The sequence below is a fragment of the Centrocercus urophasianus genome, unplaced genomic scaffold (genome assembly GCF_019232065.1).
Source record: "Centrocercus urophasianus isolate 14NV4802_14NV808 unplaced genomic scaffold, USGS_Curo_1.0 seq_15, whole genome shotgun sequence".
Classification (NCBI taxonomy): Eukaryota; Metazoa; Chordata; class Aves; order Galliformes; family Phasianidae; genus Centrocercus; species Centrocercus urophasianus.
This window is the reverse complement of record NW_024884697.1, coordinates 2,417,869-2,439,643: the sequence shown is the minus strand read 5'-3', so window position 1 is coordinate 2,439,643 and position 21,775 is coordinate 2,417,869. Positions and strand designations below refer to the sequence as shown.

At 44.5% G+C, this 21,775-nt stretch overlaps 1 protein-coding gene across 3 annotated transcripts; it reads right to left on the bottom strand.

Annotated features, from left to right (window-relative positions):
- Positions 1 to 398: 398 nt before the first annotated feature.
- Positions 399 to 18,201, bottom strand: LOC122158691 (endonuclease domain-containing 1 protein-like). 3 transcript variants are annotated; one of them, XM_042815579.1, is made up of 6 exons: positions 17,640 to 18,201; positions 14,027 to 14,122; positions 12,621 to 13,255; positions 7,109 to 7,226; positions 2,580 to 2,900; positions 401 to 1,883 (listed from the first exon to the last, which is right to left on the bottom strand). In XM_042815579.1, exons 5-6 carry the CDS (start codon positions 2,862 to 2,864, stop codon positions 1,338 to 1,340), a joined length of 831 nt encoding a protein of 276 aa, XP_042671513.1. In that variant the 5' UTR covers positions 2,865 to 2,900; positions 7,109 to 7,226; positions 12,621 to 13,255; positions 14,027 to 14,122; positions 17,640 to 18,201; the 3' UTR covers positions 401 to 1,337. The 3 variants fall into 3 exon arrangements, with proteins under 3 accessions (XP_042671511.1, XP_042671513.1, XP_042671512.1); XM_042815577.1 differs by lacking the exons at positions 7,109 to 7,226; positions 12,621 to 13,255; positions 14,027 to 14,122; positions 17,640 to 18,201 and adding an exon at positions 4,701 to 5,421 and having other exon boundaries at positions 399 to 1,883; XM_042815578.1 differs by lacking the exons at positions 12,621 to 13,255; positions 14,027 to 14,122; positions 17,640 to 18,201 and having other exon boundaries at positions 7,109 to 10,179.
- Between the last annotated feature and the right edge of the window lie 3,574 nt (positions 18,202 to 21,775).

Here is a 21,775-nt window from a genome sequence, read left to right as displayed (position 1 = left end):
TGGAGAGGTGCTGGAACAGGCTGCCCAGAGAGGTTGTGGATGCCCCGTCCATCCCTGGAGGTGTTCAAGGCCAGGTTGGATGGGGCCCTGGGCAGCCTGGTCTGGTATTAAACATGGAGGTTGGTCGCCCTGCGTGAGGCAGGGCGGTTGGAGATTCCTGATCCTTGAGGTCCCTCCCAACCCTGGCCATTCTGTGATTCTGTGTTTCTGTGAAGTGGTGATAGTGTGATGATGGGTGTCATGGTATTTTCAGATTGGGTTTGGACAGCCTATCTCTGCCAAAGAAGCCTTACAAACTAAGGCATTACTAGAAGTGGAAATTTCAGTGGAAAGCAATTCTAGGATTTAACATTGGAGCAAATAATTTATATCATAAACAACTCAGGAACAAAATTATACAGCATATATTGAACTTTTATACCCACTGAATACATTTTACAATGGAAAAAAAAAATCAATCATATATAAATCTGCAGAAAAGGTTCAAAAGTAGGGCAGAGAATAAAGTTATCCCACTGCATTACAGAAATTTATCTTTAGTTGGTCAAAGTCTGCTGTGTATCTGATCCCTAAGCCCAGCTGCTTGATACCTCAGCTCTTGCTCTCAAGGTACATGATCCAAAACCAAGCAAACAAAAATGTTCTAGTAAATTTACATAAGCATGGCCTTCATGTAAACTCATGGTTAGGGAGCTTAGAGATTAGATGCAGGTTATCTCCTTCCTTATTTTACTTATTTACAGAGCTCAACAGAGCTGTGATGTTCTTCCCATGCTTACTAGCCTTCCTCCTTTCCACTTTCCCCTCTCTGTCTGCTCTTTGCCTTTGCCATTGGCTGTGTCAGGCGAGTCAGCCAGAGCAGGTTGTCCATTACAAGGTCCAGATGGATTTTGAGTATCTCCAAGGAGGAATCTGGATAATCCATGGATTATCTGAGCCAACCTTGCCTGGGAACTTTCCTGAGGAGGCAATGGATAAATCAACAGCATGTTAACAGCAATGTTGAATGAAAGAGGGTAAGGAACCACAGTCTGTATGTGGGCATGGAGAAACAGGGAGGAACAAAAAGCAGTATGTCTCTAGTCTTAAGGACAAACTGATTCCTTACCCACGGACTGGTATCCAGACTGTCCCTCCAGAGCTTTCAGGGACTCATCCCAGAACCATCATTGCAAGGGTGGGAAGCAGAGTAGGAAAGCAAATGAGCCAGAGGCTCTACTGGCCTCTCCCTTTTATTTTCAAAGAAGAGGTTCGGAGTGCAACTGGAAAACCCCTAGAGAAGGAAGTAGGACAAATGCTGGTGGGTATAATAGGATACCTATGATGTGAAACGGAGCTTATTCCCTGGGACAGTCACTATCAAACAGATAAACCTGATCCCTGCCATAAAGGTGGGTCAACACCTCCTCCAGCTCCCCCAGTGTGAGGAGCTGTACCTCATTCTTGTCATTCTCAGCAATGACCCCCCAAGCCTCCCTGTGGTTTTTGTCCACCTCACAGCAAGCGCTCGACCAGATGTGGCTGGGCTTATTCACTCTGCCCTTGGCAATATAGTTGTTCCCAGGCACAGCACCCACCACGACGTAGGTTGTGTTACACCCCACTGTCCTCCTCATCATGGTTTGCTGCTCATAGTTGTTCCAGGCACCACCGTTGAGTTTCTCATCCTGGGCCACGATGTTGGTGAGGCTGAAGGTTGCCGTCCTGCTGCTGGAGTCAGAGTGATGTCCACTGGGGTTCAAATGGCCACGGTTCAAACCCGTCAGGTTCTTGTAATCCTGGAGGATAGCTTGGCTCTTGCCAATCTGCTCTGAAGTGACGTTGTAATATTTTGAGAGTGTCCATTCTCTTTCCATTGTTTTGGGATAACTCAGGCCCATCAGCTTGACAGGTAAAGAAGAAAAGGTGTTAGCACTGGGGATGGGAATAGTGGAGCAGGTTTTCTGGAGCAAAAGTCTTTGAGTGCCGAGCACTCATTTTCTGCCATTTCAATGCAATGCAAACATACTTACCACAGAGAAATCATAAAGCTGTCCCTCCTTGACAAGAGATTAAAATAAAACAAAGCTCAAAATATGACACCACTTCATTTGTCTTGTGACCTTTGAGACCCAGTCTGCAGCAGGAATGTGGATGGATACATGAGCTATGGACAAATTTTCCATTCTCTCAGGTTTGAGAGGTGACTTTGGAGAGACACAAGTGTGACACATCTGGTTCCCTTTCCTTTCATCTCCACATCCCACACCTGTCCAAGGCTCTCCTCAGTTCCTGCTGCCCCTGTTAATCACATCCAACCTTCATCATCACCTACATCTCATCACACTGTCACCAGTCCTGCTCATTGCTCCATTCAGACCCACTTCCACAAACAGCTCTCTCTATGTTTTTCATGCCTCTTTTAGTTTAATCTGTCAACACTCTATTGTTTTACAGGCTTGGGGAAAACAAGAGCACAGGCATTCTCTTTCAAGCTGAGGCCACTTAGGGAGTCCTTACAGGTGGATAGAATGGAAGAGAATGAAGAGAAGAGCCATGGAGCCCACAGAAGTCCCAGAGGAGATGAGGAGAATGCTCACCTGGGGTTCCACCAGCCAGGTTTTGGGTCTTGTGCCAGATCCAGGTTGGTACAGGTAAGCAGAATACACGGGAATACGCCTGCTCCTGTCATACAAGGTGGCAAAATAATACTGATTCTTGTAACGCTGGCAGATCCAGGCTGGGCTCTCTGGTTCCAGGGCTTCATTTGGGGGGGTTTCCCGGAAGAAAAACTGAGGGCATGAACTTTCAAAGGATGTCACCACCTCACCACGTCCCAGCCAGAGGCAGCTCAGTGAGATCTGCAGCAGCAGCAGCAGCAGCATCGCAGGGAGGACTTTGAGGGATGAGCTCTTGCTCACCTGGAGAGCAAATGCAGACAGACAACAAACTCAGAGAAAGCTCATCAAATCTAGACTCATTTTTGTTCTTGGGCACGGCTGGTAGAGAAGGAGACTTTGAAAGATCAAGGAAGAATAATTCATCTCTTACTGGATACTGAAAAAACAACAGCAGAATAAGGTTGAACTCTAAAATGGGTTTTGGAATCATAAAATCACAGAATCATTAAGGTTGGAAATGACCACTAAGCTCATCCAGTCCAACCATCAACCCATCCCCACTATGCCCACTAACCATGGCCCTCAGTGCTCCAACTGCCCTCAGCTGCATTCACATTCTGTTCCAACAGCTTGGATGCTGAGTTCAGCATTAGTCTTGTGAGGAATTTAGAGGGAAAATCGCAGTGGTGCTAAGCTCACCACATGTTCCTTGCCTCATTGAAGATCACACAGAAATGCACTTTTCTCTAACTTATCTGTGCTCACAGCAGAATTTAAATCAGACACATGATCCCAAATGGTCCATCTTGGAGTTCTGGCACTCAGACAGCTGTCACTGGGCAACGTGTGCTCTTCTTGCATTTTTAGGGTGTCCAACCCAAAATCACAAACTTACAGAGACACATGGACGAAGAGAAGGGATTGAGCAGATGGCAGCAGCAAGCACAAGGGGTGATTCCTCTATTTAGCTGCTATAGCAGTACAGGTAGTCATGGAATCATATAATCATTAAGATTGGAAAAGACCTCTAAGATCATCTAGTCTTACCAATCACCTACCACCAGTATTGCCCACTGAACCACGGCCCTAAGTACCACATCTCCACATTTCTTGGACACCTCCAGGCACGCTGACTCCACCACCTCCCTGGGCAGACTGTGCCAATACCCAACCACTCTTCTGGAGAAAAATATTGATGTGCTGATGTATACTGATATATAATGCTACAGCTCTTCCTATGATTGTACAGAATTTCTACAGATTCATGTTTTCAGCTGTGCATGTTCTTTTTCCTGTACAGTGAAAAGAGCGGACACGATATTTTCTTTTTCTGGTCCAGAAATAGATTTATTTCATCTTTCTCAGGTGTTGACATGATTGTCAGCAGTCAGCAAGATCTTTCTGTTGGAGAAAACTGTTCCTAATTTCATTGTGGTGCAGGATGCTTTATCTTCTTTCAGCTGCACTGCAGGCTTTGGGATGGCAGTGATATTTCCATTTTCATTGCTAGATGTTCAAATGAGTGATTTTCAAATAATTAGCATATGAAATCAGGCTGGTAGGAAAAGCAGCTGGAGGGATTCACAGGAGAGGAAGGCATTATGGCCTCTAAAACACAAACCCCACATTTGTCTGGGGAGGTGTCTGAGCTGAGGACTGCTCTTGGCTTGGAAAATCTCCTTGCACACTGCCCTTTTGTATTCTTTTCTCTGACCCTCATGTATTGATTCCCACTGCATTTGGAATACTGAGACAGAGATATCCTTTATATGACACAAGACATAAAACCATAGAATCAGAGAATCACAGAATAGCTTAGGTTGGAAGGGTCCTTAAAAATCATCCAGTTCCACTCCCACTGCTGTGGGCAGTTACCCCACAGGCCCTTTATCAGGCCCTTTATCTCTTTACTAGAGTTGGATCAGGAACAGGATGAGAAGCAAGCTGAAAACTGAGGAGAGAAAACCACAAGAGGTGGTTCTGTCATGCCCTGGAGGGCTGAACCTCCTCAAGCAGAAAAGTTCCTTTTTTTGCACCACCCCCTCCACAAACTTACTACATACACATAATTTCATTTCAGATATGCAAAAACCAACCTACCGTGTGAAAGAGAAGCACACAAATAGGTTTATTCACGTGATGCTGCTTGCAGCCCCAAAACTGTAGAGGATTTTCAAATGCCCCTGCTACAATCTGAAGTTGTGACTGTGGGTGATTTATATATAGTCTCCAGGCAGGGAAAGTTGGCCATAATACGTTTTTATTGGATTTCTCAACCAGGAGTTCAAGCTGGATCGTCAAGGGGTGGAGCCAGGATCTGTGTTGAAAATGGGTTTTTCCAGAGGTGCTTTGCAAGGTCATGGGTAGAGAAAGCTCCCTCCTTTATTCAAGAGTTTGGTGTGAATTTTCCAGGTGATTTGCCAGCTGAAACTCACAGGTTCATTATGCAAGGTGGTTTATGGCATTTCTGATTAACCTTGAACCGAGTCTCTGCTATGGCTGTAAGCCAAATTCTATTCATGGGACAAAACAATATCTTAAATATACCTTATCCTGAAGTTGCATACAAAATAGGGTACAAACTCCAAGTCTACTCCCAGCTGCTTGGTACAGACTGTGGTTGGCCGGCAGTGATGCAAAGATCAATGATGTTGCCAGATAAGGCATCAAGGAGTACCTGTCTGCTCCAGCCACACAAAACCTTCAGTGCATCTCATACAACCTTGGTCCAGCATCACTGAGATATGGATATGAGTGGCTTGGCTGAAGGGATGCGCATTGTTCAACCCAGTTTGTGCTGCTTCTATTCCAGAGCACAAAATACCCCTAGAGCTTGTGACAATTCATAAGAAGCAGGTGACAACCCCCTGTTTGGGAACAAATTCAAAATCAGCTCAAAAGGCAAATGGGATCCTGGGCTCCATCAGGAGAGGGGTGGTCAGCAGGGACAGGGAGGTGATCGTCCCTCTCTACTCGGCTCTTGTGAGGCCCCATCTGGAGTACTGTGTCCAGGTGTGGAGCCCTCAGTACAAGAAAGACAGAGAGATTTTGGAAAGGGTCCAGAGGAGGGCGACTAAGATGATCAGGGGGCTGGAGCACCTCCCCTATGAGGACAGGCTGAGGGAGTTGGGCTTGTTCAGCCTGGAGAAGAGAAGGCTGCGGGGTGACCTCATTGCAGCCTATCAATACCTGAAGGGAACCTACACCCAGGAGGGGAGTAAACTCTTCAAAAGGGCTGACAACAGCAGGACTAGGGGAAATGGATCCAAGTTGAGGGAGGGAAGATTTAGGTTGGATGTTAGGGGGAAGTTCTATACAAGGAGAGTGGTTAGGCCCTGGAACTGCTGCCCAGGGAGGTTGTGGATGCCCCGTCCTTGGACGTGTTCAAGGCCAGGTTGGACGGGGTCCTGGGCAACCTGATCTGAATGTGTGTGTTTGGTGGCCCTGCTAGGCAGGGGGGTTGGAACAACATGATCCTTGAGGTCCCTTCCAACCCGGGTGATTCTGTGATTCTGTGAAATTAATAACAATAATAAATGATACAGTGATGATGATAATATGATGGTGGTCATCATCAAGTTGAATAATTAAAAAGGCAAATGGAACGTGTTTTCCTACAGTTCAACATCTCAGTTCACCTTTAGTCATTTTGTGCATCAGTGCCCAAGGCTTCTTCTCGCAAGCAGTTTCCCCAAAGTATCTCAGATCAGGTCCAACATTTTTCCAGGTCAGCAAGTGAGCAGCAACACCACTTAAAAGTATCCTGCCAGGCTTTGGTGCCTTTTCTAGACAGGTGACACAGCGCGAATGCAGTGCTGCATCTCTAACAGGATCCAGGGGATTGGAGTCTCCTTGGAGATGCTCAAGGTCAGGATGGATGAGGCTCTGAGCAACCTGATGTAGCTGTATGTGTCCTTATTCATTGCAGGGGAGTTGGACCAAACAACCATCAGGGGGTCCCTTCCAACTCAAACGATTCTACAATTCTATTCTATGATTCTGTGAGTGCTGGCTCAGAGGGCTGGCTTATCTCCATTGGGAACGATGTTCCTTCTTTGGGGTTTTTGTCCAAACATCACTAGAAGTGATTTTTTTTTTCCTGGACTCCACCTGATTTTGTGATTTTTTCAAAGAATTGTTCATATGGTGACAAGTTCCCAGCTTCCTCCAGTCTCTGCTGCCTCTAAGTACCTCTCCCACATTCTCCAGATTTTTACTTCTATATGCTTACACTTCTTTTCCAAGTCATTCCTTCTCCCCTTACCCTGTAATACAAAATGCTAAAGCTCTGAAAAGTATGTGCACACATAAAATCTAGTTTTCTCCTACGGGGATGGTTAGATCTCAGTAATTGCAGCATACCTTTTGCCTCCTGTATTTATTCCAAAGATCAAGGAAATGCTTTGAAATCATAGAATCATTAAGGTTGGAAAGACCACTAAGATCATCTAGTCCAACCATTAACCCATCAAATATGGGAGTCAATGGAGAAAGGAGCAAGGACTTACCTTGAAGCTGTGTCTCAGAAGCAGCAGCTGAACTGTCAGTTCCTTTTTCCCCCTTGAGAAATGGACATATGTTCACAGCCCTGCTGCAATACACACCTGCACCAATATAAATCTGCACCTTTTAATAACAAACAAAAAATTACACAAAGAAGAGAGATTTATGTTGTTGTTATCCTGGGGATATTTGCTCACATCTTCCTAGAAACGGGGGGCAACAATTGCTATTTGCTGTTTCCTCAGAATTTCTCCCAGGTTTACTAGAGAGCACCACGTGTCAGAAACAGATCGGCATTAGATAGCTGAGCCTGCTGATTTCTCTTTCTACTTCCTCATTTCCCATGGGGTGCACGGAGTTTCTATTCCCAGCAGACAGCCTCGGTGGCATTAGGCAGTACATCCTGTCTCTGAGTACACACAGATGTTCATGGGCTGCTCTTCTACAGCCTCTCAAAATACAGTTGATGGAGTCTGAGTACGCATTTTCCTTCACATAACTGTAATGGTTTTATAGCATGTTAATTACATTTTATATGTATTTTATTTATTTCTATTTTCTAGATATAGGGGGACCATTTTCAAATTGTATCTCACTGGACAGGTCCTCTCCTATGCCTGCACCAATACATGAACTATGGGCACTTTCTTTTTCTATGTGGTGCTTATCAACTCCAAAGCCCACACTCATGAAATCCAGATTGGTATCCAGATTGCCCCTTCCAGGGAATGAGCACACAGAGGGTTGCAAACCTCTCTGTCTGCTGCTTTACAAACCACTGATGAGCCCATATCCAAACAGCATCCCAGTGTGCATACAGGAGGCTTGGTGGAGACAGGGTTTCTTCCATTAGTAGTGGATAAAGGGTTTGGAGAGAACACTCTCATGTGATTTCCAAGAGAATGAAAAGAGTTCACTCCTATGGTCTCCTGAAGGAAAGCTGTAGGAGAGCTGCTGTTTTCCCACATCACAAGTGAGTTGAAAATGGCATTAAAAATTGTTAACGATGATGATAACCAATAACCACCTGTTGTAACTATGATGTGTCAGAGTTTGAGACCTGGACCAGAAACATACTAGACAGAAGTCAGGGAGTCTAATGCTGTGTTAAAGCTCCTGGAAGTGCATCTTTACAGGATCACAGAATGGCTGAGGCTGTAAAGAACCTCTGGGTCCATTTGGTCAGCCTCAGGTAGGGCATCAAGAGCAGCGTGCAGCCTTGAGATATTGGAGCAAAGAGATTCTGGGACTCAAGTTGAGAACAGCATTTAATGGACATTTCTGAATAAGAATAGCAAGATGCTGAGCTTGGTGTCCCAGCAGTACTCACTGGGCTTCTGCTTTTAACATGGTGAAGTGAGAGGCTGTTATCAGTGTTTTGCTGCTCACAAGAGGTCACTGCATACAGAGAAACAAAGAACTAAACTGTGTTGATTCTTTTTTCTCTGTTTGGTTCGGTTTTTCTTCAAAAAGGACTTATAATATCCACAGCTAAACAGGAAGTAAGCAAAGCAGATATCAGCTAGGTACTGAGTACTGCAACCAGGACCCAGGTGTGATATCAAAAATGCTGTGCAAACACAGCTGAAGTTATCAAAATCCTGATGGTGAAATCCCACCAGAGCAATTAGCAGCAAGTCTTGCATGACAAAAAGTTTTCCCACGTAGTTGGAATCAACAAAAGCTAATAAAGATCAGCTTTAAGGGCAGACCAATGTAAAATTCTTATGTGGGCAGTCTACACTTGTCAGAGAAGGAAAGCGAGTCCAGCTTAGCCATGAATGAGTGATCTGTGGGAATGAAACTGGACCCTTCCATAGGATGGAAGTGTGGCCTTGCCCATAGTTTTAATTAATCTGAAAAAAACCCTGCAGAATATATACATAAAGAAATAAAATGTCCTGTGCCTAAAATATAGGCAACAGTCAAGGACTTTTGAGTCCTTGAGAACAAGCCACGAACCCCATGCTCAACTCCCGAAGACTGTTAGGTCATGCTTTTTCATTTTATTGATGTTTATAAAAATTGTGCTCTCCTGCTTCATTGCTGGCACCATTCTGTCTTTCAAGTCACTGTAAGCAAAGGCTGCACAATGAAGGAGCTGTGCATTTTCTGTATGGAGCGGAGCTGTGAGTAATGTTGAACATCCCTCTACTGCAAGCCAGCTCCTATGTGGTCTGCCCTGCAAGACAAACCTTCCTTTCTTCAGTGCTAGAGCTCAGAGATTGAAGAATCTTACTGAATCCTCCAGTCTTCTCTGAGTCACATGGGAGTTGAGATGTTTGTAGATTACATACTTCCAATAATCCCACATCGTAGTAGAAAACAGGAAGGAGTGTTCAAGTCCAACCCTGTCATCTCCATTAGAATTTTCTCCTGACATTTACCTCCTTTCCCTTTCTAGCAGATATTAGACTGCTGCTGTAGCAGTCCTAATGAGGAGAGATATGCCTCTTGTGGCTGCAGGGCAGGAAGGAGAGGATTTGGAATCAGCAGAGTCAGAGGAGGGTACTATTTCCACTGCTGAAGAAGAGATGCCACCAAAGTCTTTTTTCACTTTTCTATCTCCATGAAAGAGTCAAATGAAGAGCCACAGAGCTCAGTGTAGATCTTAAGGAAGGAATAAATCACAGCAGCAGAAGCCAAATGGGCACAAGAAAACAAAATGCAAGGGAGATGGATTGATGACTGGACTAGAGGATCTTGGTCATTTCCAACCTTAATGATTCTATGATTCTATAAAACATGGTTCACATACATGATACAGGCTGTTCTGGACTGTTCTCCTTAAAGAGCAGCAAAGAGGAGGGTCTCAGGTGGGGTCCTCAAAGGTTTGAGGTGCCCAGAGGAGACAGTTGGGCTTCTCTTCAACAGCATCCCAAAAGTCTCTCAAAGCAGCTCTGTAGTGCAACCTCCATTAAGGAGCATAGCTTATGCAAATAACACAACTCTTGTCCAGGGCCATGGAAGAAGTGCCATGTTTATGGAGAAAAGTGGGCAGAGAGATGAGGATGCAAGAGATATGAGGTTGCCTAATCCAGCACCAGAACAAGTGCCATATTTATAAACTACTGACTTAATAAACTATTGACCTATTTTTCTAGGGCTGTTTCTGCATTTTGAAGAGAAACATGTCCCTGTAAGGATCAAGCAGTATTTTTAATGTATTACAGTTTAGCAGGAAAACCTTGCAACCAACCCTGATGGCTATCCAGACTTGGATTACTTGAAGTAACTTTAGGTGTACGAACTCAGCCAGACTGTGTGCCATGGTCCGTGTGCATGCACAGCAGGTACAGCTCAGTGGCAGTGGGGTCTCATCTCTGTCACCAATCACTTTGCTACAAATACTCATTAGCAGAGAGCTGGCAGATTTGCCTGTGGTTACTTTCACTCTTTCAGTTTTTTTCAGCTTTGGAGACCAAAAATCGATCAGTTGTTTTCATTTTCTGATTCCTGAGCAGCAACACGGGTTCTGCAGGGGACAGCTAAGCAAGCAGTCACCAAATTCCCAAGCTACAGATGCTCACCAGTTGGGTGCTGCTGGATAAAGAGATGGAAACAAGATGGAAACAAGCTCTTTGCCTGGGAGCAGAGGTAAAACACAGACTTCAAAAGTGATGCTGCAATATTGATGTAGAAGGAAAACAAGAATGCTCCTATCTATTTAATGGCACGTAGAAATGTTAAAATAATATTACACAAAACAGTAAAAGATACTAATCTTCAAAATATTTCCATGTGAGAGATCTATCCTAACATGAAAACTAGCAGAGAACAGCTATGTCTTAATACCTTTTGCAGACAAGAAGTGATTGCTGAAGCAATCTCAGCTACGTCAGACCTATGGGATTCCCCACGGAAAAAAACTGGTTTGCTTGAAGTTCAAGAAACTCAGCTCTATGACTCAGGGTGAGGAAGGCTGTCCCCCTGTTGATTTCATGGTTCTGCATTAAGAAAGGCAAACAATGAATGGATGGGGAAATCCTGCCAGTGACCACAACGCATTGGAGTCAGCAGGCTTGGGGCCCTGCTTCCTCCTGCTGTCTCCTTGCATGGCCCAGGTCATAAGAAACAGCACAAGAGAAGAGTAGACTGATCTGGGATCTATCATCTTCTGGGCCTCAGGAAACTCCTTTCTTCCATCTCTCCATATTGTTTCTCCCTCAAAGGGCTTGCCTCATTCAGTCTCCCAGCATAGCGGCTTCACTCTGCCCAAAATAATTAATCACAGCCTTCACTACAGCCTGTTGAGGTGATTAAAATTCAACAGCTGTCAAGTTTATCAAGCTTCAGGGAGCAAATGCCCTCACTTCCCTTCCAGCTAGGAGACTGTTCTGTTCCCCACTCCAGGCTTTGTTCACCTTCATGGGCAGCAGGTCACTCACCTCCAGCAAGGCATGAGCTTATCCAGGGAAAAGCTGTGCTCTGGTTTCGTGAACAGGTTTGTCCTTATAGAAACTAAATCATGCTGTGGTTTCATACAGATGTGTTTTTAAGAGGCTGAAATGATCTTTTACTTACTAGAGTTTAATTAAATATACAATATTTAATTAAATAAACAAATGTGCGAAGGAACTTCTGTACAGTGAGGTGACGGAGCACTGGAACAGGCTGCCCAGGGAGGTGGTGGAGTCTCCTTCTCTGGAGATGTTCAAGACCTGCCTGGATGCCTACCTGTGTGACCTGCTGTAGGGAACCTGCTTTGGCAGGGGGTTGGACTCGATGATCTCTGGAGGTCCCTTCCAACCCCTACAATTCTGTGATTCTGTGAAATACTTAATACAGTCTGTTTATTAAAACTTTGAGTCGTCCTTCTGGAAGACACTATATTTTAAAGCCCAGATTTTAACATGTAGGTGGACTCTCAAGTCCTGTTGCCATGCAGCTGGATTGAAGCTGCTCTGAGACATGCCACCAAGAGCCCTGGGGCACATCTCTCAGGAGAGGCCGAGGGATTCAGGCTTGAAGGTGAAAAGTGGAAGAGGGAGCAAGTGAGGAAGGGGAGGCTGACAGGCAGCCCAGCAGCTGCCTATAGCTACTTGAAAAGGCAGCTGCAAAGTTAATGATGTTGAACTCCTTGTGGTAGAGCCAGACACTGTAACAAGGGGCAGCTGCCACAGGCTGCTGCTGGGAGGTGCAGGCTGAACAGCAGGATAGAAAAAATTGCCTCTAGGAAGGTACTACAGCACTGGAACAGGTTGTTGGGAAGTGATTAATGATGAAATGCAGAGGTGACTCAAGGCTCAGCTGGATGAAACCATGCTAAGCCAGTCTAGAGCTGACAGTATTCAAGCACAAGTTGAATTAGAGACCTCCAGCTAATGTGTCCAACTAATATCTCTGTGATCCTGTGGTAGGCATAGCTATCATTAGCTCCTACCCTTCCCCATCCTGACAAACACATCTGGAAAATTATAGCAATGCAATAGATGGCCAAAATTCCCTGATCTTGTATCTTCAGGGCTTTCTACAGCCCAAAGGCCATAAATACACAACTAAATAGACACCACATACCTCAAAGAGCCAAGAGGAGGGCACATTTCCAGATACAGTGTTGAGAGTCCCCTGGGGGACAGATGAGGCTCCATCAGCTCATTTCCTCCTATGAGAGAATGATGATACCCCACAATCACTGCAGCCACTCGGTTCCTCCGGTAATCCTGCAAAATCACCTCTCCATGAGAACTGTGCTTCCGTCTCCTGGGCGCCCCAGGTTTGTCCTCTGTGCCATACACAAACTGTGTTACTGCTTATTAATTATGCCGAGGATAATTAGCAGTTGCGTCAACAAGATTTCCAGTTTGGTGGCTGGCTCACTCCGTATGGAAATTAGATTGTTGGTTGTGTGTGGAAATACGTCAGATCAAGCTCCAGTTCATTACTAATTAGAAACAGCAGTCCCTTGCTCAGGGGTTGTGCCTTGGGTTGTTCCTGCTGGACTTGGGATGCTCCATGGATGTGGCACAGCAAGAATAGCCAGCTGTCCACGGTGGTCCTGATCTTCACTTCACCTCTGAAGATGTCAGCTCTCGTTGCTCATTGCTCTCTGCCTCGAGGCACAAAGGATGTGATAATGCTGCGTGGTATGAGGGTGGCAGATCCTGCCACAGCGCCAGCATCATCTTCTGTTAAGAGATGGGAGCAGTGATCTGAAAAAAAGTCCTTGGAGATGCTGAAGCTGCCAAGTGAGATCTTGTTTCTGATCTTAATTATGTGTTCTGTCATATTACATTTTTGTGACTTTCTTGCCATTACTCAAAATCCAGACTTTTAAATAAACAGATCATTCATAAATCTTGCTCAATGCTCACATCCATTGATTCCTATTTAACACTTAACTTACGGGAAGCTGATAAAACCAGTGGGCATTAAGTGCTAAAATGCAATTAGGAGGTTGGTTTCAGAACTTCATTCAGTGCACTTATCAAGTTTAAGATAGGATCTATGTTTAACAGAGAATGAGCAAACAGCCTGCTATTCCATTGTGGGGCATGATGGTTTAGTTACAGCACACACAGAGCATGAGCTCACTTAAGGTAGGTACCTGTGGTAGGAGGTCAGAGTAAGACTCCTTCATTTTGACTGCCTGTGACATAAGTTGTTGATGTTTTCCACCTGCAATTCCTGGTTTGTGACTACAACATAGTTTGTGACTACATTTCATATCCACAAAATCTGCTCACTACTGGCTGTTGCTTAAAATTTGAGCCCAGAATATAACCTGAGGACCAATGGGAAGACAGAGTTCAGACAGAGTTCAGGGAGGCTCAGTGCTGCATCACAATGTGTGGATGAAGAAACTAGATAGGGCCCAATCCTCACCAGGAACATTCCTCAACTATACTTAATTCACAACAAACTGGCCCTCAACGCCAAGCTAAGAGAGGCAAACAATTGCAATAACCATCACAACAGCTCACCCTGACAAAATGGCACAGACTCCCACATTTGTTTCCAGACCTCTGTTGATTGCTGGACAGAAACTGTCTGGCTGAAGAGGTAGTCTTCATCATTGCCTGTAGAGTCAATAAAAGATTAATGCATGTTTTCTGAGCACAGCTCATAGCATCACAGAATCTTTTGAGTTGGAAGGGACCTTTAAAGGTCATCTAGCCCAACTCCCCTGCAATGGTAAATGTGGATACCCACAGCTCAGAGTGCTTAGAGCCCCATCCAGTCTGACCTTGGATATCTCCAGCTCATACCAGGCAGGTGGAATTGTACTGTGAAAATGCTTATTTCTCTCTGATGGCTACAAGGAAATAGCATGACAAGCTCTAATTTACACCTCTAAGGTTACATGAGACGAACCTCATCTTTATATATGTGACACCTATTTTTTATTACTTACCTAGCCAAAGCATAATAAAATATACAAAAGATACCCTTTGCCAAAGTTGCTTCCTTATGGACAGACCTCAATGCAAACAGCCCCTCTTCATTAATTCTTATGACATTGGCATGTCAACACAACAGGAATTGCACAGGAACCAGGAAACAGGAAAGTTTGCAACACTCTAGGACAACCTCTAGGAGAACAGCATCTTTCCTGTGTCATCAGTAACAAGGATGTGACTTGAGAACAAAACAGGAAAATAATCTGTGTAGCAAAGAGGGAAGGATGCATGTTGTGCAACTTCAGGTTGAATATTAGGAAAAATTTCTTCTCATAAAGAGTGGTCAAGCACTGGAACAGGCTGCCCAGGGAGGAGTTGTCATCCCTGGAAGAGCTCAAGAAATGTGGAGATGTGGCAGTGAGGGATGTGTTTAGTGGGCATGGTGGGGTGGCTTGATGGTTGGACTACATGATCTTAGCGGTCTTTCCAACCTTAATGGTTGTGATCCTATGCTGTTCAGTCTTCATTTTCCTAGATCTGTTTGATGTGGTTTGAGAAGCCTGTAGAGATTTATTTTTCTTAGCTCTTGGCATGGTTGGCTGAGTTTAGAGTAGTGCTCTGCAGGTTACTCAAGTCCAAAATTGTTGTTAGCACCGGAAATCACCCAGCATGCAGGTGTGTTCATGATTGTCTAGCTGTGGGCTGGATGCAGATTTGAGGAGCTTGGGAAGTGAAGTCAGGAGCTGTTTGTGCAAATGACTCGTGCTGCTGTGCTGAGTTAGGCCTGCTGTTAGGCCACAAACACAGTGACTCAAGAGCCAGCTAATGCTCATGGCTGACTTCGTCCTTGTGATGCAGCCTTGCCTTGTAACACTCCCCTTTCAAACCAAATACATGGCCTCAGAGGGCTGAGCAGATCCCAAGATGATGCTCCCTTTTTGTCCAGGATATCTGCTTGAGGTACCACCTCTCTGGAAGTGGTCTTTACCAAAAGGATGCATAAGAAAATCCTGTGTTTCGACTCCATGGATGCAGAATTCAATGTTTATTTTCGTTTTATGCATGCACAGAACAAGCTTACTATAAATACAAACCTGTGTCCATAATAGGCAAGTGGGGAAATTTGAAATGGGTATTTCCAAGAGTATGTCAACAAGATACGGTGAGTCACAAGCTGCGGTAAGACAAACTCAGCATTTCCTTTGTTTTGTGGGTTTCTGCACTGACACAGCCTTGAAAGTGTTACACATGGGCAGCACCCATCTTTGCAAGAAGGAGAGAGGAATGGGAACACTGAAGGTTGACAGGTCTGCAGGTCTAATTTCACCAGGGTGAGAAAATGAGCCAGAACAGCAGGTAAATTCCTCAGTGGTAAATGAAGATTTTCCCCAAACATGAGCCCAGCAGGAAAATACATAAACCTGCAGGCAGCCAGACCAGACTTTACCTCACCTGGTTCTCTGATGCCTCTTCTGAGATGAAGCTGCTTCCTTAGAACACAAAATCCACAGCAAGGACTGAGTGCCAGGACCTGTATCTCAGTAGGGCATATTTACAAGGGCAGAGAATAGTTAATACAGCTGATTAAACTTTGGGTGGGAGAAGCCTGTGTCCAGGCAGGCTACAATAGCATTTAACTTCCAGCCCACCAGACAGGTATAACAAGAGAATCTATGCTCTTGAAAAGCAGAAGTGTTTGCTGACACCAGAAAGGAAACCAGCTCAGCAAAACTGTGCTATGGAAGTTGCATCTAAAATCCAGACTGGCTGCCAGGAGGCAGATCTTATAATCTCATAATCACAGAATCATTAGGTTAGATTGACCACTAAGATCATCCAGTCCAACCCATCCCTACCATGCCCATTAACTATGTTCCTCAGTGCCACAGCTGCCTTTTTCTTGACCACCTCCAGAGATGGTGACTTTACCATTTCCCTGGGTAGCCTGTTCCAACACTTCAACTTGAGGGTAATAAACTTGTGGATATTGTTTAGATATTTCTGCATCTTTAGCCTTGGGAGTTGAACCATACCTTGTTGCCCTCTCTGGATCTCAGGGTCACCACAGTTGTAGGCACTGTGAAGTCTGGTGATGCAAATGGCTTGGAGCATCTTGATCTAATACCAATGTCAGACTTGCTGTGAGTAGAATTTTGGACTGTCCAGAGCTCCATTTCAACCTCAGAGTTACCATGATAATCGTTTTTCTCCTTGCCTTGGTTTTGCAAGACATGAAGTTTAGTTTCAGTTATGGATGCTGACCCCACAGGAGCAATAAAAGAGGAGGCTGATGTTGAATTTACCAACTGCATCTTTTTTTTCCCCTCCTCTTTATATTCACTCATTTATTCATCAATTCCATATCTGTTTGCAAAGAAGTCTGTATTATAAAATTATGGCCACAGAGTGCTATACAGCACCCAAATGAGGTAGGATGGAAGGAGTGAGCATGTCAAGTCCAATCTCAAATGGACTTGAGTAAGGACATCATGATAAAGCCTTACTGAGAACAAGACCAAAATACAGGAAAATGCAGGTGAATCTGGAACAATCAGAAAATACCTGCTTTAGAGCTCAGCTTTGACAGCTTGGTTTTTAAGACAGCTGCAGGACTAAATCACAGGAATCATCACAAAATGTACTGCCTGACACTGCTTGGTTTTCTTGGTGGTAAGGTGGATTTCTGATAAATGCAGAGCTGTTACCATCAGCCCCCAAAGAGCATCCTGGGAGGTATGCCACAGGAAACACAATACTGAATGTGACTGTTCTTTCTGTACCATTTTTATACTGACTCCTAAATCTTCCCCATGGACACTGATGGATGCATTACTGGGAAAACATGTTGGGAGTAGTAGCACAAACTTGTCATCAAAATCCAAGCATTCGTTTAAGGCAAACCTTTCAAAACATAATTTTACCAAGGATTAAAACAGGTAACACCCCTCTTTATTGTAACCTAGGGCAACAGCTCAGCCCAATTTATTCCATTACAGAGTTAATTTCTCCTGAACATCTCTGGTGCCCTACAGCTATTTGGATATTATTTGTCAGTGCTTACAACATGAAGTCTTATGTTCATACAAGATTCTCCATCCATGTGTCACGCTCTATGTTGAACTTTTATTTTGCTCTTGGAAACCACTCTAACATTCAGAAGAGCTAATAGAGGAATGCACTTAATGATATTACTTACTCTCAATCTGCTCCTTCATGCTCTGAATTACATTGTCATCCAGCATCCATTCAGGCAGCTCATATAGGTAGGCTTTAAAAGGCTACATGTTGTTTATTCTCAGTCATCCAAACTGGCCTGCAGGAACAATTTGTCCCCAGAGATGAGGAAAGAACATTTATGAATGGAGGGTAAAAACTGATAGCTTTCTGCTTTCTCCATCAATTACAAATTAACCTCCAGGCAGAAGATTATTTTCCATGCAAGTTACAAACATTGCAATCAGTATTTTAGGTTTCATTACGGCGATAAGGCTGGATATCATTATTGATAAGATCAGGGGAAAGGCAATATAGAGGTTGCTACCTTATCTGCCTCCTGCCCAGCCATGCTGAAGGAAATACACACACAGACTCCAGGCTTCCTTGTTTACTGACAATATTGTTGAACAGTCCAGGAGTTGGACTCAATGATCCTTATGGTTTCCTTCCAACTTGGGATATCCAATGATTTTAATAGAAGTCGTCTTGGAAGCCCAGCCACCCCACCATCCCTACTACAAAGCTGACAGATCATCAACCATCTGTATCAGCAACCAAACAGGGGGCAATTGGAATTCATTAATGAAAAAAAAAAAAAAAAAAAAAAAAAAGCAACTATTTTTAACACTGTATTTCACTCCATGCCATCCAGGGCACTCCGAGGATGTCAGCACGAAGGAGGACATCCTGCCCTGTGCATGCTCTGCACCATGCTCAGACACTGCACCACAGAAGGGGCTTTCCCCGGGAAGTGTGGTTTCTCTACGCTGCATTGTAAGAGGGAAAGCAAGACTGGGAGGTTTTTTGGTCATCCTTTTAGGAGAAGCAAAGCTGTCCTGCTCAGTGTCAGCAGCCCCGGTGCAGGAAGTGGGCTGTTTGCAGTGTGTGCTAGATCTGTGCTATCGCATGTAGGAAGTGGTACAGCACTTCCCTGTACACAGCAGTTACCAACACCGCAGCACCTTGGTTTCAAGTTGGGGACCAGCAAACTCGGCAGTTTGAAACCTCACCCCAAAGCTGAAAAGTTCTTTATCTTTGAACTGAGCTAGACAAGTCGGTGAGAGATGAACTGTAACTGGGGTTTCGCTGGCAAAACACAATGGTGTTTGCTGAATTGCAAATACAGGGGAAATGCTTTATGAGAAATATCAGACCTGGTTCTCCTTTGATTTGAGTCCATTGTTCTGAAGAGCAGCCTCTTTATAGTTGCAGACTCCTAAATCCTCTGCCTAGGCCTCCCTACCTGGATATGACCAACACAAAGCATTGAGAGCTTCTGAGTGAACCAAAGAGCATAGCAGTTGGACCTGGAAAGGACTCTCAGCCCATCACCGGCCTTCAGAAATATTCAGCATAGAGTATGCCATTCCTGGCAGCTGCCTGGCCCATCTCCTCATAACAATTTACTTAGCGTATATTTTACTTTACTTTAACCCACCGCATGCCCGGGCAATGCATGCCTAACCTGCATGACCTAACTGCATTGGCTGCCCTTACTGCTGGGATTTTTTCCTATTGTAAACTCTAAATATGCCTGCTGTGACAATTGCTGAAAAGTTGATTTAATGCTCAGTGCATCAACAAGTTGGATAGCTGGAAAAACTTCTTCTCTGAAAGGGTGGTTGAGTACTGGCACAGGCTGCCCAGGGAGTTGGAGGAGCCGCCATCCTTGGAGGTGTTCAAGAAATGTGGAGATGTGACACTGAGAGCTGTGGTTAGTGGGCATGGTGGGGATGAGTTGATACTTGGATTGGATTATTTTAGAGGTCTTTTCCAACCTTAATGGTTCCATGATCCTATGATTCTAATTCATACAAGAGGAGTTAGTCATCTTTCCTGTGCCACAAGTTGCAATTCCAGACAACTCCACAGTTATATAATTGAAAATATATCATAGAATCATAGAATGGCCTGGGTTGAAAAGGACCACAATCATCTTTTCAACCCCCTGCTATGTGCAGAGTTGCCAACCACCAGACCAGGCTGCCCAGAGCCACATCCAGCCTAGCTTTGATTGCATCCAGGGATGGGGCATCCACAACCTCCTTGGGCAACCTGTTCCAGTGTGTCACCACTTGAAATATATTTCACCACTGAAAATATATTGTATATGAGACAGGAAACAGGGGAAATAATATACAGATGCCCTCTTTCTTTTAGGTCCCAGGCTCTGTTCCTTCTCTTCATTAATAATTTATTATTAATCATTATTCTTTAAAAAGTGTATTATTTGGAAGAGCTTTGCAACTCAGATTTGCAGTTGCTTGTAGCTGAACACAAGTTAGCCTGTGTGCTTAACTTCTTCCTCAGTTTTAAAATAAACAAAATAAATGACAATGACATCACAAGAACAGAGTGCCCCAAAGTGAAGGAAAGAAGAATCATTACAGACAGAACAAATCTCAGATTCTTCATTGACCTCAGCCTCAGGAGGTGGCATACAGAAAGTAAAACTAGGTCAGCTTCAAGAATATGAGCCTCAGAGAATACATGGAGCATGCTGAGACTAAATCAGAATGCCGAAATAATAAAACTAAACAGATCTGGGGCAATGGCAAATCCCTTCTTACGTGCACTGACCGTCATAATATGGCCAGAGGGAATTTTAACCTGCTGTAAAGCACAGAGGGGAGGTTATTGATGGGTGGCACCACAAAGCTGAAAGAACCCAGAAGCAGCAGATGCCTTCGGATTGCCTGGGTCCCAGGGAATTTTCTGGGATGTCTAAAAATAACCCTAGAAGTTATGTTGAGCAGCTTGAGCAGGATGGGAAGTATGGCTCTCAGGTAAAGAAAAGGAAAAAGTCATTATCTTTTAAGAAAGCCATAGACAAGGCCTTCAAAGAGGAGCTTTTAGAGAAGAAAGGCATAGATGGTATAAATGAAGATTGTGTGCCAAAGACCCAGACATTGGGAGAGAAAGCTTGCCTTCAATGCAGGGAGAGCTCAGGAGTTATGTTTAGACCCACACATATTTTCTCCCCCTTATGTGAACCTATTGAACAATGACAATGATGAAAAGAGTGAATTAAATGAAGGTAGGCTCACACCTTGGATGTCCTGGCAAGATAGCATGCAAAACCCTTACTGCCTGAATTACACATGACTCAAATTGGATAATGACACTGTAGGACACACTGGGCAGCACTTAAGTGTGACCAAACTCATGCATGTCTACTAAGATTCAGCATTCAATTTTGGAGAGATTGCAAGACATGGCAGTTCCTAGACAGCAGCGCTTGCTGGACACCTCCTCAATGTGCACTCCATGTACTCCATGGTGATTAAGGCTCCCTGGAACAGGGATCAGCTTACATATGATGGAGGTACAATTGAGAAGATGCTGAGATTAGAAGTTCAAAACCCCACAGAAGAGCAGAAAGGAGGGAACCCACACAGCTCTGCAGGGGGTGAAGCATGTGAAAAGGAAACTACCACATCTGCGTTAAGTGGTTTCTCGCTCAGAGTTGGGGGAAACATACAGTTGCAAGTTGCTTGCTGGGCAAAGGGTGTTAGTCACATTCATGGAGTGCTGTCCCAGAGTTACTCTAGTGCCTGGGGCTAATCTGCTGCTGGTAGGATTTTCCCAGCTACACCAAGATTTGGGCTGAGCCCCCACATCTGAAACAGGAATGGAAGAAAAGACGAATTTCTTTTCTGATTCCTGGAAAGCAAAAGGAAATTTCTCTTCTATCCTAGAAATAGACACTGCCCACACACATCTTCTTGAGGGAAGGAAGCTCCTCTCCACATGACCCACAAACTGTCCCGAGACAAGGAGGGTGAGGCATGACTTGCAGCTATTCTCCTCAAAGCACCACCAATAGTTTATAGTGGGAACCCACAGTCACACAAATGAAACCTATCCTGGCAGAAGGGGTTTGTAACCAGGGCTTTGCTGTGGACGCCCCATCCCTGGAGGTGCTCAAGGCCAAGTTGGATGGGGTGCTGGGCAGTCTGATCTGGTAGGGGGCAACCCTGCCCACAGCACTGGGGTTAGAACTAGACGATCTTCAAGGTCTTTTCCAACCCAAGAAGTTCTATGATTCTGCTTCTGTGATTCTGCTTCTGTGATTCTGCTTCTATGGTTTTACAGTACTATAACAGAGACATGGAT